Source organism: Rhinoderma darwinii, chromosome 1, assembly GCF_050947455.1.
Source record: "Rhinoderma darwinii isolate aRhiDar2 chromosome 1, aRhiDar2.hap1, whole genome shotgun sequence".
Taxonomy (NCBI): domain Eukaryota; kingdom Metazoa; phylum Chordata; class Amphibia; order Anura; family Rhinodermatidae; genus Rhinoderma; species Rhinoderma darwinii.
Window position 1 is genome coordinate 419,014,041 of NC_134687.1, and position 20,142 is coordinate 419,034,182.

Below are 20,142 nucleotides of genomic sequence, written 5' to 3' on the forward strand. Positions count from 1 at the left end.
GGCTGTCTGGCGTTACCTACAGGGGGGGCTGTCTGGCGTTACCTACAGGGGGGGCTGTCTGGCGTTACCTACAGGGGGGGCTGTCTGGCGTTACCTACAGGGGGGGCTGTCTGGCGTTACCTACAGGGGGGGCTGTCTGGCGTTACCTACAGGGGGGGCTGTCTGGCGTTACCTACAGGGGGGCTGTCTGGCGTTACCTACAGGGGGGGCTGTCTGGCGTTACCTACAGGGGGGGCTGTCTGGCGTTACCTACAGGGGGGCTGTCTGGCGTTACCTACAGGGGGGCTGTCTGGCGTTACCTACAGGGGGGCTGTCTGGCGTTACCTACAGGGGGGCTGTCTGGCGTTACCTACAGGGGGGCTGTCTGGCGTTACCTACAGGGGGGCTGTCTGGCGTTACCTACAGGGGGGCTGTCTGGCGTTACCTACAGGGGGGCTGTCTGGCGTTACCTACAGGGGGGCTGTCTGGCGTTACCTACAGGGGGGCTGTCTGGCGTTACCTACAGGGGGGGCTGTCTGGCGTTACCTACAGGGGGGGCTGTCTGGCGTTACCTACAGGGGGGGCTGTCTGGCGTTACCTACAGGGGGGGCTGTCTGGCGTTACCTACAGGGGGGGCTGTCTGGCGTTACCTACAGGGGGGGCTGTCTGGCGTTACCTACAGGGGGGGCTGTCTGGCGTTACCTACAGGGGGGGCTGTCTGGCGTTACCTACAGGGGGGGCTGTCTGGCGTTACCTACAGGGGGGGCTGTCTGGCGTTACCTACAGGGGGGGCTGTCTGGCGTTACCTACAGGGGGGGCTGTCTGGCGTTACCTACAGGGGGGGCTGTCTGGCGTTACCTACAGGGGGGGCTGTCTGGCGTTACCTACAGGGGGGGCTGTCTGGCGTTACCTACAGGGGGGGCTGTCTGGCGTTACCTACAGGGGGGGCTGTCTGGCGTTACCTACAGGGGGGGCTGTATGGCGTTACCTACAGGTGGGGCTGTATGGCGTTACCTACAGGTGGGGCTGTATGGCGTTACCTACAGGGGGGGCTGTATGGCGTTACCTACAGGGGGGGCTGTATGGCGTTACCTACAGGGGGGCTGTATGGCGTTACCTACAGGGGGGGCTGTATAGCGTTACCTACAGGGGAGCTGTATGGCGTTATCTACTGGGGGGGCTGTAAAAAAGGCACTATCTACAAGGGGGGGTTGTGTGACACTCAGGGGAGGGGGGTGCCCCAGTCAAAAGTTTGCTATAGGGCCCAGTCTTTCCTAGTTACGCCCCTGTATGTATATATATATATATATATATATATATACACATACATACACACACTACCGTTCAAAAGTTTAGGGCCACTTAGAAATTTCCTTATTTTTGCAAGAAAAGCACAGTTTTTTTCAATGAAGATAACATTAAATTAATCAGAAATACACTCTATACATTGTTAATGTGCTAAATGACTATTCTAGCTGCAAACGTCTGGTTTTTCATGCCCATTTCCAGCAACTATCACTCCAGTGTTCTAATGGTACATTGTGTTTGCTAACTGTGTTAGAAGGCTAATGGATGATTAGAAAACACTTGAAAACCCTTGTGCAATTATGTTAGCACCGCTGTAAACAGTTTTGCTGTTTAGAGGAGCTATAAAACTGACCTTCCTTTGAGCTAGTTGAGAATCTGGAGCATTACATTTGTGGGTTCGATTAAACTCTCACAATGGCTAGAAAAAGAGAGCTTTCATGTGAAACTTGACAGTCTATTCTTGTTCTTAGAAATGAAGACTATTCCATGCGAGAAATTGCCAAGAAACTGAAGATTTCCTACAACGGTGTGTACTACTCCCTTCAGAGGACAGCACACACAGGCTCTAACCAGAGTAGAAACAGAAGTGGGAGGCCCCGCTGCACAACTGCACAACTGAGCAACAAGACAAGTACATTAGAGTCGTTTGAGAAATAGACGCCTCACAGGTCCTAAACTGGCAGCTTCATTAAATAGTACCCGCAAAACGCCAGTGTCAACGTCTACAGTGAAGAGGGGACTTCAGGGCAGATTGGCAAAGAAAAAGCCATATCTGAGACTGGCTAATAAAAGGAAAAGATTAATATGGGCAAAAGCACACAGACATTGAACAGAGGAAGATTGGAACAAAGTGTTATGGACAGACGAATCGAAGTTTGAGGTGTTTGGATCACACAGAACATTTTTGAGACGCAGAACAACTGAAAAGATGCTGGAAGAGTGCCTGACGCCATGTGTCAAGCATGGTGGAGGTAATTTGATGGTCTGGGGTTGCTTTGGTGCTGGTAAAGTGGGAGATTTGTACAAGGTAAAAGGGATTTTGAATAAGGAAGGCTATCACTCCATTTTGCAACGCCATGCCATACCCTATGGACAGCGCTTGATTGGAGCAAATTTCATCCTACAACAGGACAATGACCCAAAGCACACCTCCAAATTATGCAAGAACTATTTAGGGAAGAAGCAGGCAGCTGGTATTCTATCTGTAATGGAGTGGCCAGCGCAGTCACCAGATCTCAACCCCATAGAGCTGTTGTGGGAGCAGCTTGACCGTACGCAAGAAGTGCCCATCAAGCCAATCCAACTTGTGGGAGGGCTTTCTGGAAGCATGGGGTGAAATTTCTCCCGATTACCTCAGCAACTCAACAGCTAGAATGCTAAAGGTCTGCAATGCTGTAATTGCTGCAAATGGAGCATTCTTTGACGAAAGCAAAGTTTGAAGGAGAAAATTATTATTTGAAATAAAAATCATTATTTCTAACCTTGTCAATATCTTGACTATATTTTCTAGTCATTTTGCAACTCATTTGATAAATATAAGTGTGAGTTTTAATGGAAAACACAAAATTGTCTGGGTGACCCCAAACTTTTGAACGGTAGTGTATATATATATATATATATATATATATATATATATAATATTACTTTGTCTAAATATGTGTCTTTATGTATGTACAGTAGGGCTGGGTGATTAATCTAATTAATTCTATTACTTCACCCTTTCATTGAAGCTTGATATTAGCCTGAACCCCATAGTGGTGGCTTCTCAATATGACGGGAAAAGCCCTGGAGGAAGTAGCCGCTATAGCAGCAACGAGTCCAGCGCCAGCAGGCTCTCCAATCTTACACCCTCCTGACCCCTGACCTGTTTAGCAAACCTGCCGGGCCGCCTCAACATGCAACATGACCATTGCTGCCTGGCCCTGCCTCCCATGTACTGAGGGGAAGACGAAAGCATAAGGAACCTGAGGACATATACTGGATCCTGTGGGCTCTCAAGGGGAAAGGAGAGACCCAGGGAGGCGGAGGATGAGACAGTGCAGCCGGGTAAGTATGAAGGACAAGGAGGAAGACCCCACCCCTGAGGACTGAGATAGAGGTCGTCTAATGTAAACAGAGGAGAGAGACTGTCTCAGAGTTTCTCACTCTTCTTTATTCACATTAGACAGTCTCTCTTCTGTCTTATATACAGAGAGGAGAGGGACTGTCTCATATACAAAGTAGATAAATTTATATTTTTTAGAGTAATTAAGGAATTACTGTGCATGCATTTCCCTCATATAAAAAAAATACCAAGATACAATTCTATTACATTAGAGAATTGCAGACACAGCTATTCCATAATATATACTGAGAGTCATTATATATTATGGAATAGCTGTGCATTCAATTCCCTTAAGGCCCTTTTACACAGGCCAATTATCGAGCAAACGAGCATTGACTGAACGCTCGTTCCCGAGCATTGCCCTATGTAAACAGGGCAGCGTTCAGCCGATGAACGAGTCAAATAAGGGGAATTGTGCAAATACCCTCTCTTATATTATTATATAGAGTGAGTAATGGGAACCACAAAGGTGTACACCACCGGTATTGTGCAAATTTTTATTTTGGGGAAAGGTAGAGATGGATAAGGATTGTGGTTCCTTTGGAAAATTGAAAATAATAAACTTTTATTAACAAATTGTATTAAAATTATTTAAAAAGTATCCAATGTAGGTCAAATTAAATTACAGTGCAGATGACCCCCTATAGCTCATCCTTTCGGCAATACATCTACCAACTTTAATAAATGACAACAGGCTGGTCTGACTATGTCATTGCATGACAGCAATAATTGATAGTCAATTATTCATAGGGCTAATTGTGCCTTCATGGTGTAAGATAAGGGGGTCATCTGCACTGTAATTTAATTTGACCTACATTGGATACTTTTAAAATAATTTTAATATAATTTGTTAATAAAAGTTTATTATTTTCACCATTTTAAATTTTCCAAAGGAACCACAATCCTTATCCATCTCTACCTTTCCCCAAAATAAAAATCAGCCGATGAACGAGCAAACACTCGTTCATCGCTGATCGCATCTTTAATGCAGCAATAAATATTATCGTTGTCGGCAGCACATCTCTTTGTAATCAGGGAGACGTGCTGCCGACATCATAGAAATGTATGGGAATGAGAGATCGTATTAACGAGCTCTCGTTCCCATACATAGCACCTTGTGAAAGGAGCAAACAAGAGCCGATCAATGAGCTGTCTCGTTGATCGGCGCTCGTTTACACGGACCATTGTCGTGTTGCGTAAGAGGACCCTAACGTAAAAGAATGTGCGTGTCTATATATGTGGTTACGTTTTAATTTGGTAAAAAATTATTCATTTTATTAATTTATCCTTCTAATTCGACTGTATAATCAGGATAATCCTCTATGACATGGATGCATTTTACATGGGCATCTTGCACCCCTGTTATAAGGTGTCCTTATCATGCAAAATATGTTAGCCCAAATCCAAATAATTAACAGTCACTATTTTTTGTCCCCCAGGCCCCGCTATAAAATAAAATATTCTGAAAATAAATGTTATGGAGCTTTATAGTAACTTTGTATGTTGGGTAAAGTAAACATATTTGGTATCGCAATACACATGAAAGAATTATATTGGGCTATAAAGTTTTTGGGTTATAGTAATTGTGTTAAATTAAAAAAGGAAAATTCGCTTTTTTCCCCATTTTTGCCCTATATAAAAAATGATTATATTATAAAAAAAAATTAAGAGATACGTTTTTTTTGTGATACCACATTAAAGCTCCACTTGTGCCATAAAAAGAAAAAATATATTTAGCTACAGTATAAAACAAAAAAATATTCACCTTTTGAATGTCATTGGTCCTGAAAGGGTTAAAGTTGATCAGTTGCTCCTCAGCATCTAATGACAAACTGTCACTCTGGTATTCAGATCACATGCAGAGAAAGTGACACTTGTATCATATGCGAAGTAGCAATTGTTAGGGTATGTGCACACACACTAATTACGTCCGTAATTGACGGACGTATTTCGGCCGCAAGTCCCGGACCGAACACAGTGCAGGGAGCCGGGCTCCTAGCATCATACTTATGTACGATGCTAGGAGTCTCTGCCTCGCTGCAGGACAACTGTCCCGTACTGTAATCATGTTTTCAGTACGTGACAGTGGTGCTGCAGCGAGGCAGGGACTCCTAGCATCGTACATAAGTATGATGCTAGGAGCCCGGCTCCCTGCACTGTGTTCGGTCCGGTACTTGCGGCCGAAATACGTCCGTCAATTACGGACGTAATTAGTGTGTGTGCACATACCCTTAGAATTTCAAATAGTAAGCAAAATAGTATGCCATTCTAGCTCACAAAATTTGAATGTCCTATCGGGGGAGGCGGGATGCACTCAGGACACCGCTCCTTCAGCTAGAGTAGAGAGCAGCCACAAAGAGAAACTCTCTCTGCTTCATCAAACGGCTGGACGTTGGCGTGTCAGGCGAGAAAAATCAGAGAACAAACACCCTGCAACCATTGCAGGAAGAACACAAGCTGGTGGCGGCAGCGTTATGGTCCGGGCATTTTTTTCATGGCATTCTCTGGGCCCACTCATCCATGTGGAAGGCACTGAACCGATTTGGGTATGAATCCATCGTTGCAGATGACGTCCACCCATACATGCGGTTTGTCTTCCCTGGGGATATGGAATCTTCCAGCAAGACAATGCGACATGTCACATGGCTAGAAATGTCTGACAGTGGTTGGAAGAGCACGACCAAAACTTCCAAGTGCTTCCCTGGCCCCCTAAATCACCAGACTTGAACCCAATTGAGCATTTGTGGGACCACTGTCTTGTTCGCTCTATGGATTCTCCCTGACGCACCCTCCAGCAAATGTGGGATGTACTGCAGTCAGCATGGCTCCAGATACCGGAGACAACCTACCAGCACCTTATTGAGTCACCCCCAGCCTGTCTAGCTGCTGTCCGTGCTGCACATGGTAGTTACTCTAGATATTAGCTGGTGGTCATAATAATGTGACTCGACTGTGTATTACATAATTGATCATTATTATGAATGATCCTCATGTAATACTACATTCTATAAATGTATGGGCAATGGCAGCATACGCGCGTCTTTCTCCATTCCGTTCTATGGCAATTACAGAAACAGCCGAGCAATCTTTTCACTTGAGTCTCTGCCTGGAATCAGCAGGCTAGCAGCCGCCTCACCAGGTCGGGTGACTCCTGTTTTTGATATAGGTGCGGATCCCATAGCTTGGTACCTGAGACCTGTGGATACGTCATAAATGTCTGAGATGGGAGTAACCCTTTAAGTACTCTCACCATGAAACTGATCCAACACCGGATCCAAAATCCATCAATGTCTGAGGGGTGAACTCTGGAACACGTTGATAGATCTGTGGGAGACATAACACATTTAGCATCAGAGTACACTCTGTTGTATATCCTTATTGTGTCAAGATTTTGCCTCATTAAAGCAGTAGAAGAGTTTATTAATTACATAATATTATACTGAAGAATATGTTATATTGCAAATTATATAGCTGTCATCATAGGGCTTGCGGTCACAGGTTTACAGAAGTGTTACAAAAGACATATATTTCCTTTATGAAGAAACTCTGACGGAGTAGTGTGGACTAGACTCGAGTAGAATAGATGTTCAAGGCTTTAGAAATTCAGGACAAATAGGAAAGGTGGTGGTGTATGTCTGCATGTGAGAAGTGATATGAAGGCGAGTCTGAAAGAGACAATAGTGGGTGAATACTGTGAAGAGGTTGAAACCTTGTGGGTGGAACTAGAAAGGGAGGTAAACACTGAAAAAATTACTTTTGGTGTAATCTATAGACCCCCCAATATAACTGAAGAGATAGAAGGTCAAATATATAAACAGATGGAGCGGGCTGCACAGGCGGGTACTGTAGTGATAATGGGAGATTTTAATTTCCGGGATATTAATTGGTGTCATGGTTCAGCTTCAACTGCAAAGGGGAGACATTTCCTCAACCTGTTGCAGGAAAATTTTATGGGCCAGTTTGTGGAAGACCCGACTAGAGGTGAAGCTCTGTTGGATCTGGTTATTTCTAATAATGCAGATCTTGTTGGGAATGTCAATGTTCGTGAAAACCTCGGTAACAGTGATCATAATATAGTTACATTTTACCTATACTGTAAAAAACAAACGCAGGCTGGGAGGGCAAAAACATTTAATTTTAAGAAAGCCAATTTCCCCAGGATGAAGGCTGCAATTCAGGATATAGACTGGGAAGAACTAATGTCAAATAATGGGACAAATGATAAATGGGAGATTTTCAAATCTATTTTGAGTTATTATAGTGCAAAATTTATTCCTATAGGTAACAAGTATAAACGACTCAAATTAAATCCCACATGGCTTACACCTTCTGTGAAAGGGGCAATACATGACAAAAAAAGGGCATTTAAAAAATACAAATCTGAGGGTACATCTGCAGCCTTTGTAAAATATAAAGAGCTTAATAAAATCTGTAAAAAGGTAATAAAATTAGCAAAAATACAAAATGAAAGGCAGGTGGCCAGGGATAGTAAAACAAATCCCAAAAAATTCTTCAAGTATATAAATGCTAAAAAGCCAAGGTCTGAACATGTAGGACCCCTAGATAATGGTAATGGGGAGTTGGTCACAGGGGATCAAGAGAAGGCAGAGTTACTAAATGGGTTCTTTAGCTCTGTATATACAACTGAAGAAAGAGCAGCTGATGTAGCCGGTGCCAGTGCTGTTAATATATCAGTTGATATAATGAATTGGATGAATGTAGATATGGTCCAAGCTAAATTAAATAAAATAAATGTGCACAAGGCCCCGGGACCAGATGGGTTACACCCTAGAATTCTTAAAGAGCTTAGTTCAGTTATTTCTGTCCCCCTTTTCATAATATTCAGAGAATCTCTAGTGACTGGTATAGTGCCAAGGGACTGGCGCAGCGCAAATGTGGTGCCGATTTTCAAAAAGGGCTCTAGGTCTTCCCGGGGTAATTATAGACCGGTAAGCTTAACATCCATCGTGGGGAAAATGTTTGAGGGGCTATTGAGGGACTATATACAGGATTATGTGACAAAAAATAGTATTATAAGTGACAGCCAGCACGGTTTTACTAAGGGGCCGCTGTGGATTTAGTGTTTTTGGACTTTGCAAAGGCATTTGACACTGTCCCCCATAGACGCCTAATGGGTAAATTAAGGACTATAGGTTTAGAAAATATAGTTTGTAATTGGATTGAGAATTGGCTCAAGGACCGTATCCAGAGAGTTGTGGTCAATGATTCCTACTCTGAATGGTCCCCGGTAATAAGTGGTGTACCCCAGGGTTCAGTGCTGGGACCACTATTATTCAACTTATTTATTAATGATATAGAGGATGGGATTAATAGCACTATTTCTATTTTTGCAGATGACACCAAGCTATGTAATATAGTTCAGACTATGGAAGATGTTCATGAATTGCAGGCAGATTTAAACAAACTAAGTGTTTGGGCATCCACTTGGCAGATGAAGTTTAATGTAGATAAATGTAAAGTTATGCACCTGGGTACGAACAACCTGCATGCATCATATGTCCTAGGGGGCGCTACACTGGCGGATTCACTTGTTGAGAAGGATCTGGGTGTACTTGTAAATCATAAACTCAATAACAGCATGCAGTGTCAATCAGCTGCTTCAAAGGCCAGCAGGATATTGTCGTGTATTAAAAGAGGCCTGGACTCACGGGACAGGGATGTAATATTGGCACTTTACAAAGCATTAGTGAGGCCTCATCGAGAATATGCAGTTCAGTTCTGGGCTCCAGTTCATAGAAAGGATGCCCTGGAGTTGGAAAAAATACAAAGAAGAGCAACGAAGCTAATTAGGGGCATGGAGAATTTAAGTTATGAGGAAAGATTAAAAGAATTAAACCTATTTAGCCTTGAAAAAAGACGACTAAGGGGGGACATGATTAACTTATATAAATATATTAATGGCACATACAAAAAATATGGTGAAATCCTGTTCCATGTAAAACCCCCTCAAAAAACAAGGGGGCACTCCCTCCGTCTGGAGAAAAAAAGGTTCAACCTGCAGAGGCGACAAGCCTACTTTACCGTGAGAACTGTGAATCTATGGAATAGCCTACCGCAGGAGCTGGTCACAGCAGGGACAGTAGATGGCTTTAAAAAAGGGTTAGATAATTTCCTAGAACAAAAAAGTATTAACTCCTGTGTAGAAATTTTTCCTTCCCCTTTCCCTTCCCTTGGTTGAACTTGATGGACATGTGTCTTTTTTCAGCCGTACTAACTATGTAACTATGTAACTATGTACTGTAACTGAGATCTTGTTAGACAGAAACATAGGGTTCTTGGACAAAATTATGTGTGTCTGACATAATATAAAGAAATCCAGATAATTCCAAATGTTATTATCAAGTAATAAACTGTAACATAAAAAATAAATGAATAGAATCAGTAAACATCCATGTAGTAGGGCAGGACTGCCCTGTGCTCCCTTAACCTTTTGATGCCCAGAGAATTCATTATGCACTCTATAGCAGTTTTCTGGAGTAGAAAAGTTGCAAATATTTGTGCAAAAACTCACTTTTTGTGCAAACATATTGGGAGTTTTGCATTGTAAAGCCGCCTCCACCTCTTTATAAAAAAGTGGGTACAGCTTAGTTGAAAGGGGCATGGCCACATCAAGGCCTGACAGATTCACTATAATTTAGGCCAACAACTCTTAATAAATTAGGCGCATTTTAATCTAACGAAGTCTGGATTAAGACTGGCATATGACATGCCAGTTTTACGAAATTCCCCTCATTATTTTGCATCCCCTCACCTCATGTAGCGCTCTAGATACTGCGGCAAATCCTCCATCAAAGCGTGTGGCTAAATACACCAAGCCAAACTGCTCTGTGTAGCTGAAACAAAGATATGGCACAATGAGTAAGAATGCATTGTGGAAATATTATTTTACAGTATTCCAACTTTTGTACAGCTCACGTAAATGCCAAAGGTCACATTTTACTGTAATTAGGTATTGCTTGCTAAATAAAGATGATCTAACTTAATAGCTTAAAGCGGTTATCCTGGTTCTGAATTTTTTTTGCAATGGTTGCAAATGAGAAATTAAGAAAAAAAGCTGTACTTACCTATCCTTTCCCCCGGCGATCCAGCCATGACACCTCGGCTGGACTCCAAGTGATTGTTTACATGCACATAGCACGTGACTGCTGCAGCCAATCAGAGGATTTAGCGCTGATGAAATCGTATTTATGAAATAATTCCAGAAATATAACACATGACCGCTGAGCCTTCTGATTGATAACATGTAGCATGTGACTGCTGCAGCCAATCACCAAAAGTGCCGGCAGAGCGTCGGCGCTGGATCGCCAGGGCAAAGAATAGGTAAGTACAGCTTCTTTTCTTAACTTATCATCATTTGCAGCCATTGAAAAAAAAAAAAAAATCCAGAACCTAACTCCTTTAACCCCTATCCGCACGAGTAAGTAACTATACGTCATCGCGGGAGGTTACTTCCCGCACGACGACGTATAGTTACGGAGTTGTTTCCGGTGCACACTGGCGGCGACAGTGTGCACCGGTAACCGGGAGGTCAGCTGTCGCCGACAGCTGACACTCCACTCTTGTCGGCCAGCAGTCCTTTGCCGCTGATTTCAGCGAATGAACCCCTTAAATGCGGCGATCGGTTGCAATCGCCGAATTTTAGGGGTTTCTAGCATATCAGCAGACTGCAGTCCGAAATCGCGGGGTTTGCCGATAGTTAGCATGGCAAACGGAAGCCAAACAATGGCCTCCATGTCTGCCATGGACGGAAGCCCATCAGGACCAACATCAGACATCAGAGTGACAGGAAGTCACTGTGTCGTTCCCGATGCACACTGTCGGCGACAAGGTGTGCATCGGGAACTGGGAGTTCAGCTGTCGCCGAAAAGCTGACACTCCAGTGTTGCCGTTCAGAGGCTCATCGCCGCTGATTTCGGCAATTAACCCGTTAAATGCGGCGCTTGATTGCGATCGCCACATTTAGGGGGTTTGTAGCACATCAGCAGCCCCCATGCAATTGTGGGGGTTGCTGATGCTTGTGATGGCATCCGGAGGCCAGGCAACGGCCTCCGGGTCTGCCATGTATGGAAACCTATGAGGACCAGCCTCTGGCTGGTTCTCGTAGACGTACTGTCAGAGTGAGGGTATGTTCACACGGCGGGGGTCCGTAACGGCTGAAATTACGGGGATGTTTCAGCCTGAAAACATCCCCGTAAATTCAGCCGTACCGGCATGTGCAGGCGCTTGAACGCCGCGTCAATTACGGCCGTAATTAGCGCTGCTATTCATTGGAGTCAATGAATAGCGGCTCCAATTACGGCCAAAGAAGTGACAGGTCACTTCTTCTACGCGGGCGTCTATTTACGCGCCGTCATTTGACAGCGGCGCGTAAATATACGCCTCGTGTGAACAGACAAACGTCTGCCCATTGCTTTCAATGGGCAGATGTTTGTCAGCGCTATTGAGGCGCTATTTTCAGACGTAATTCGGGGCAAAAACGCCCGAATTACGTCCGTAAATAGGCCGTGTGAACATACCCTGACTGTGACGTCACACTGACAGTTGGAATACGTTACACTACTTAGGTAGTGTAATGTATTCTAGCAGCGATCAGAGCTGCAGGTAAAAAGAATAAAGTGTAAAAAGTAAAAAAAAAAAAAAGTTCATAAATATGTTTTATAAAAGTGCAAAAATAAGAGTTTTTGTTTTCCTATAATAAGTCATTTATTATAGGAAAAAAATGAAAACGTTAAAAAAAGTACACATATTTGGTATCACCGCGTTCGTAACGACCCAAACTATGAAACTATAATGTTATTTTTCCGTGCGGTGAACGCCACGAACAAAATAAATGGAAAACTATGTAAGCATCTCCATTTTTTGGTCACCACCCCTTCAAAGATATAGAATAAAAAGTGATCAAAAAGTCGCATTTACCACAAAATAGTACCAATAAAAACTACAACCTGTCCTGCAAAACCTCCCACAGCTTTTTTGACTAAAAAATAAAAAAAAGTTACGGCTCAGAATATGGTGTCTCAGAAAATAAATTATTTTATAGAAACCTAATTTTATTGTGCAAACGCTGCAAAACTTAAAAAAAACTATATACATATGGTATCGCCGTAATCGTACCGACCCTCAGAATAAAGTAAAACGTAATTTATTGCGCACGGTGGACGCTGTAAGAGATAAAGAATTTAAAATGCCAAAATCGCTGTTTTTTGGTCACCTTAGCGCTAAAAAATATGTAATAAAAAGTGATCAAGAAGATGTATGTACCATAAAATGGTGCCAATAAAAGCTGCAGCTCGTCCAACCAAAAATAAGCCCCCACAGCGCTCAATCGACCAAAAAATAAAAAAAGTTCTGGATGTCAGAATGTGATGATACAAAACAATTACATTTTTTTTTAACAAATAGTCTTTTCTTTGTAAAAGTAGTAAAATATAAAAAAACCTATATAAATTTGGTATCACCGTAATCGTATTGAGACGCAGAATAAAACTAAAGTTGTCGTTTTACCGCTCGGTGAAAGACTTAAAAATGAAACCCCAAAAAGAATGGAGAAGTCAGTTTTTTCCAATTTCAGCCGGCAAATTATTTTTTTTTTCAGTTTCCCAGCACATTTTATGGTACTTTAAATGGTGTTCATAGAAACTACAACTCTTCCCGCAAAAAATAAGCCCTCACACCGCTCTATTGATGGAAAAATAAAAAAATTATTGCTCTTGGAAGGCGGGGAGTGAAAAACGAAAATGAAAAAGCAAAAAAGGATCAGTCCTGAAAGGGTTACTTAATTTCTAATAAAAAAAAACATTTATGACCACATGTGGGGTATTGCTGTACTCGGGAGAAATTGCTTTACAAATGTTGGGGTGCTTTTCCAATTTTATCCCTTGTGAAAATTAAAAAATTCACCATTTTAGTGGACAAAAATGTAGATATTAATTTTCACGGCCTAATTCCACTAAATTCTACAAAAAACCTGTGGGGTCAAAATGCTCACTATACCCCTAGAAAATTTCCTTGAGGGGTGTAGTTTCCAAAACATGGTTACTTTTGGGGGGGTTTCCACTATTTTTGTCCATCCGGGGCGTTGCAAACCCGACATAGCACTGAAAAACAATCCAGCAAAATCTGCGCTCCAAAATCCAAAAGGCGCTCCTTCCCTTCTGAGCCTTGCAGCGGGACCAAACAGCAGTTTATTACCACATATGGGGTATTGACATAATCGGGAACAATTGCTTTACAAATATTGGGGTGCTTTTTCTCCTTTATTCCTTGTAAAAATGAAAAAATTCTATGTTTCCATCTCCACAGACTAATTCCACTTAATTCTGCAAAAAAACTGTGGGGTCAAAATGCTAACTATACCCCTAGAAAAATGCCTTGAGGGGTGTAGTTTCCAAAATGGGGTCACTTTTGGGGGGTTTCGACTGTTTAGGTACCGCAAGACCTCTTCAAACCCGACATGGTGCCTAAAATATATTCCTAAAAAAAGGAGGCCCCAAAATCCACTAGGTGCTCCTTTGCTTCTGAGGCCGGTGCTTCAGTCCATTAGGACACTAGGGCCACATGTTGGATTTTCTAAAAACTGCAGAATCTGGGCAATAAATATGGAGTTGTGTTTCTCTGGTTTCTTCTGTGTTACAGATTTTTTTTATTACAAATGAATTTCCGCAAAAAAAATTACATTTGTAAATTTCACCTCTGCTTTGCCTTAATTTCTGTGAAACGCCTAAAGGGTTAAAATACTTTCTGAATGTGGTTTTGAATACTTTGAGGGGTGCAGTTTTCAAAATGGGGTGATTTATGGGGACTTTCTAAAACAGAAGGCCATTAAAGCCACTTCAGAACTGAACTGGTCCCTGAAAAAATAGCCTTTTGAAACTTTCTTGAAAATATGAGAAATTGCTGCTAAAGTTCTAAGCCTTTTAACGTCATAGAAAAATAAAAGGACGTGAAAAAAACGATGCAAACATAAAGTAGACATATGGGGGATGTTAACTAGTAACTATTTTGTGTGGTATTACTATCTGTTTTACAAGCAAATACATTTAAATTGAGAAAAATGCTAATTTTCGCTAAAATTTTACGTTTTTCACAAATAAATATTGAATTTATCGACCAATTTTTTTTACTAACATAAAGTACAATATGTCACGAGAAAACAATCTCAGAATCACATGGATAGGTAAAAGCATTCCAGAGTTATTACCACATAAAGTGACGTCAGATTTGAAAACAGGCTGTGTCCTGGAGGGGTTAATATAAGTTTCAGATCAAAACATATGTGGATGTAATGTTTGATGTTTGTAATGTTTGACTACATGAGTGACCATAAATTATAATACTAACATTGAACCATTTGTATACATTTTTATCCATGGGACTATAAAAACTAGCGCAGACAAGAACTAATGGTATTGACCATCACAACCAATCAGAATTAAGCTTTTTATTTTTCAAAGTAGGTCTGAAAAGGAAAGCTGTGATCAGATTGGTTGCTATAGGCAGCACCTCCAGTTCTTGTCGGCACTAGTTTTCCTATATAAGGCCCTATGTATGCCAACATTACAGCACCGGTAACTTTAATCCCAGAGATCAGCATTCATGGAAAAAATTGAAGTACTAATGAAAGGTGTCACTGAGCAATGATGACACTGGAGGGGAGAGGTGAGACTAATCCACAAGGATTGTACCGATGTATAATGTTCAGATACTCCGGTTGTTTTTTGCAAACCACAGGTCATTCATTGACGGTTTGAAAAATTGTTCTGTGTAAACGGGGCTTATCAAGGTGGCATTGACCACGTCTAGTGGTAACAGTTTCACTATCAAAATAAAAGGGATGGTAGGGATTTTGCCTTTCTTAATACTTAATTTCTTGTTGCTATATTTGGAGTCAGGAAAGATTTTTCCTTTCCAGGAGGAACATGGTCAGTGACCTCATAGGGGTTTGTCTTGCCTTCCTCTGGGATTGCTGGATAATAGGTTGAACTAGATTTGTGTTAAATGAATTGTTGGGAATGTGTCTAGAACGACAACATGCTTTTCAGAGCACCACAATGTTCCTTACCTTAAAGGCTGCCAGTGATATGTATTCTTTCGTAAAGAATTCAACACATCATTTTTTAACTTTTGCTCTTTTTGATAAATATTTAGATCTGTCAAAAAACAAAGTTCATAAATCATAGGACATGGATAAATTAACTTCTGTAACACAAAAGACGCATCTATTTTTTCTTATTATTATGGACACTGGCTCAAACAAGTAAATGTTGGAGTTGTTGTAGTCCCGTAGATGAGAGGACTTTTATTGTAATTACCTGATTCAATGTGTGTGTTATCTTTAAACTTTTTTTCTAGTTCCATGGCCTTTTCTCTTAATTCCTTATCCTCAAGTGGCCGTTTTCGGCTCCATAAGTAGTTATTTAGTGAGGCAACATGTTCTTCCAACTGTCTGACAGTTCTTTCTAAAAGACAAATTAATAGCAGTTATCGGTACTTATTAATTAATAACATTAACAAAAAATGTACACAAAAACATACATATTTTCACCGTGTACATGGTAGGCGGAGATAGAAAATAAATATTTTACAGGTATAGGTAACATTTGTGCTGCCACAAGCACACGTCCATAGGAATCAGACTAGTCATCATGTAGCACATTGTTGATGTAAAAAAAAAAAAAAAACAGCAAAAAACCCATCACTATTCCTGCCTGATTAAATGGCAAAATAATTTTTATTTGGACTCCCTTATAAAGCAATCCAACCTTAAAATGGCTTATGTAATGATGAGGATTTTTGTCAAAATTTGATGGTCTATCTACAAAATTATGGAATCACCAATTAGAGCAGGGGTCTCAAACTCGGCCGGGTAAATGGGCCCCACAAAGAAATAATTTGAAGTTGACGGGCCGCGTTACATTCAAATTTGATACAATACAAAATTATTGTTAATCAATTAATTATTTGAACTACTATAATAATACTACATTACTATGACAATACTACATTACTATAATAATACCGCTAGGTTTAAATTTACCGGACATTTGCGAGTTTACTCTACGTGTATTTATTTTTTTTAAAACATCAATTTTTATTAACATTTTTTCAAATTTTGTACAAACATTTCACAAAAAGAAAAATTTGCGATGTCAATGAACAGCTCGCAACTGCGAGTATAACAGAAGCAAATTAAGTACATACATACATGCATGGCATATCGTTTTACATTTGTTTAAGCAATCAACGTGACTTCCCCTATTCCTGATCACGACTTAGGTCATAAAAGAGTAGCTCCTCCCCCTCTATCCCCTATCTACTACTAGACTGACTGTAGTTGTAAGCCTCCTAAAGTGCCAGCCAGGAGCGGTGTATGATACCATGCTGTGTGTCTAAACGGCGCAACAATTTCCACCACCTCATTCGCTGTGCATTGCGTTTCTATAAATAGCTGCCATTTAGCAAACAGCTTTTTGGTTCCCGTTTCTTTCCTTCTTTCTACCTCCACTCGTTCAAGGGCTAACAATTGTTTCAAGTGGGACACGATCATATCGATATCCGGTGTATCAGCTTCCAGCCATTTGCATAGAAGGCATCTCAAAGCCACCAACAAAATTGTGTGCACCAGGGGGGGAGGGGATCTCGTTCCTCCAGCAACCTCTTCCTCTGGCGGTCGCGCCTGATGGAACAGCAGCGCTTGGGGCGTCATTGGAAGGTTTGCTTTACAATAATCTGAAATATAGTTATGTATCATTATCCAGTACCGTTTAGTATGAGCACAACCCCATACTCCGTGCCACAAATTCGTCAGGGGGGTATTGCATTTGGGACAACTCATGATGCGATCGGGGAAGGACTGTGAAGGCAGAATATTGAAGCCATATATAGCCGTATGCATTAATTTGAAATAGGTTTCCCTCCAGCTCTCATTAATGACCACCTTCCGTACCGTCTCCCATCCCCCCAATATGGTCTCTCCTATTGCCGGATCATGCGTCCACCGTTCCCAGACTTTGAACATTACCCGTTGTTGCGGGCAGGCAAAATATCCCCCGAGTGCTCTATACAACTGCGCGATAGTCACCCGAAGAGCCACTGGGCCAATGACCTCATCTAACATATGAGTGGTGGCCTCCTTATTTAAATCTCTGAGCCTAGAGGTACAGAATGATCGCACCTGGAGGACTTGTAGGAAATTTGCGCTGTCCTCTAAGGGATTGAGTTTAGCCCTGATTTCCGATCCGGTTAACCATCTCCTTTCCTCTGTATGCATAAGGTCCCCTGCATTGCTAATACCTGAATTCCCCCAAGAGGCAAATCTGTCTCTACTGTCTACTCCCGGTAAAAATTCCGGGTGCCCACACAACGGCATGTGCTTGGATAGCAGGTAAGGCAAGTCAAAAATTTTACGGACCACTTTCCAGGCTAGGACTGTATCTCTCAGAACAATGGATGTTTTGAGACGGCACGGAAGAGAGGCCACACGACAATGCAACAAGGCCTTTAAGCTCCAGGGCGAGGCATACTCCCCCTCTAGCTCTAAGTTGGAATAATGACTCGTTTCATGAAGCCAGTCCACTACATGTCGAAAGAGGCACACCACATTGTAGCCCCTAATATTGGGAAATTTCAGCTCCCCCTCATGCATGTCCCTCATGAGCTTAGTGAGTGCAATGCGAGGCCTCTTTCCCGCCCATATGAATTTAGTAAATGCCGAATTCAGCTTGGATACGTCCCCATGTTTCAGTAATAGTGGGAGTGTTTGAAAGGGGTATAGCAATCTGGGGAAACTGACCATCTTAATCAGGTGGCACCTCCCCAGAAGGGATATCGGTAACTGGCGCCATCTGTTTAGTTCCGCCTGCATTTTTTTAAACAGTGGCGGGTAATTCAAGCCATACAAGGTTTCAGGTGCCTTCCCTATCTTAATTCCCAGATAAGTGATACATTGTTTCACCGGGGATATCCCACATCCCAAGGATTGCCAAAAGATCCCAGGTAATGGTTTGCCCAACTCCAGCTGTTCGCTTTTAGCTACATTTACTTTGTATCCCAAGCATTGCCCAAAGTCCTGCAAAAAGCGAAAGACCGGCATTAAGTGTTCTTGAGGATTTGACATAAACAGAATAACATCATCAGCGTACAAGGCCAGCTTGACCGCCAATGACCCCACCTGGATACCTTCGAACACTGCCGACTCTTCCAGAAATCTAGCCATTGGTTCGAGTGCTAGATTAAATAAAAGTGGCGACAAGGGACATCCCTGCCTGGTCCCTTTATACAGCTGGAAGGGAGCCGACAGAAATCCTGAAGAATAGACACGCGCTTGGGGATTAGTATAGACCCCCTTCAGAAAGTTCCGAAAGGCTCCCTGGACATTCATCTTGTCTAACACCATCCCCAGCCATTCCCACTGTATGTTATCAAACGCTTTCTCTGCGTCTAGCGCTAAGAGTGCCGGCCGGGTACCTGGCCGGGGATCGTGTCGGACTGTTTATAATACTGTTAACACCTTACGCAGATTAGTCACTGCTGCCCTGCCCTTTACAAAGCCCACTTGAGATTTTCCCACCAATGTCGGTAGATACACTGCTAAACGATTGGCTAAGATTTTTGTAAGTATTTTCTGGTCTTGGTCTATCAATGATATTGGTCGATAGGACCCCGGATCGAGAGGGTCCTTCCCCTTTTTGGGCAGCACCTTTATATGTGCGATTTTGGCCTCCCCTGGTAGCGTACCGGTCTGTAATAAAATGTTATAGTACTCCACCAAGATGGGGCTAATTTCTTCTCTGAGGGACTTATAAAATTCACCCGTGAACCCATCCGGCCCAGGGGCCTTCCCGTTAGATAAGGTTCTGATGGTATCCGCTATCTCTGCCTCCGTGATCTCTGCGCTCAGCAGCTCGTTCTGCTCCTGCGTGAGTCCAGGCAGCTTTACCTTCTCCAAAAATTCCTTTCCTTTTTGGGTGTCGACTGGCGTGTCGGAGTACAGGGCCTGATATAGTGTTTATGGTTTTTGGATCCACTGTGGGAAGCCCTTTGGCGTCTTTAAGGGTTAAAATGTGTGACGGTGTATACCTCCCCTACGCCAATCGTGCTAGTAATTTGCCCGCCTTATTACCGAAACGCATAAGGTCCGCATCAAATTGAGACCGATAAATACTTTCTCTTTTGTCTAGCCATTGATCATACGGTCGCTTGGCTTCCCTCCAAGCCTCCCCAGAGACGCTGATGGAGATTGTAAAAACGCCGTGTATGCGCACCTTAATCGGTCGCTCGCCGTCTTATACCCTTCGGTGGTTTTACGTTTAAGATTGGCCAAAAATTGTATGTTTTTCCCGCGAATTACCGCTTTAGCTGTCCGCCAGTATAACGACGGGTCCGTACAGTGTGATGCATTATCCCCATCAAATTCCGTCCACCAGCCCTTTAGCTTTTGTACAAAGCCCTCATCCGCCACCAGAAAGGAGGGGAACCGCCAAATAAAATCCAGTCCCTTAGCTACCGTGTCTGCCAAAGTAATTGTGACTGGGGAGTGATCAGAGATGACCATATCTTCTATTGCCGCGTCGTTCACAAGTAATCAATGCGCGACCACGACTGATGTACGTGAGAAAAGTGTGTGTACTCCCTCGCGTCGGGGTGTAAGCTCCTCCAAGCATCTGTGAGGGCCGTGTGTCCCAAAAAATCTGACAAGATCCTATCCCTCTGTCTCTGCAAAATGGACCCTA

General features: G+C 42.5%; 1 protein-coding gene across 4 annotated transcripts in view; it reads right to left on the reverse strand.

Annotated features, from left to right (window-relative positions):
• Positions 1–20,142, reverse strand: part of METTL17 (methyltransferase like 17) — an 88,745-nt gene that overhangs the window by 24,231 nt on the left and 44,372 nt on the right. For all 4 annotated transcript variants that reach the window (XM_075829148.1, XM_075829175.1, XM_075829167.1 and 1 more), the window contains exons 3-6: positions 15,724–15,870; positions 15,474–15,561; positions 10,164–10,245; positions 6,642–6,715 (exon numbers count right to left, since the gene is read on the reverse strand). In XM_075829148.1, coding sequence (XP_075685263.1) covers positions 6,642–6,715; positions 10,164–10,245; positions 15,474–15,561; positions 15,724–15,870 — 391 coding nt within the window. The remainder of the gene's footprint in view (positions 1–6,641; positions 6,716–10,163; positions 10,246–15,473; positions 15,562–15,723; positions 15,871–20,142) is intronic.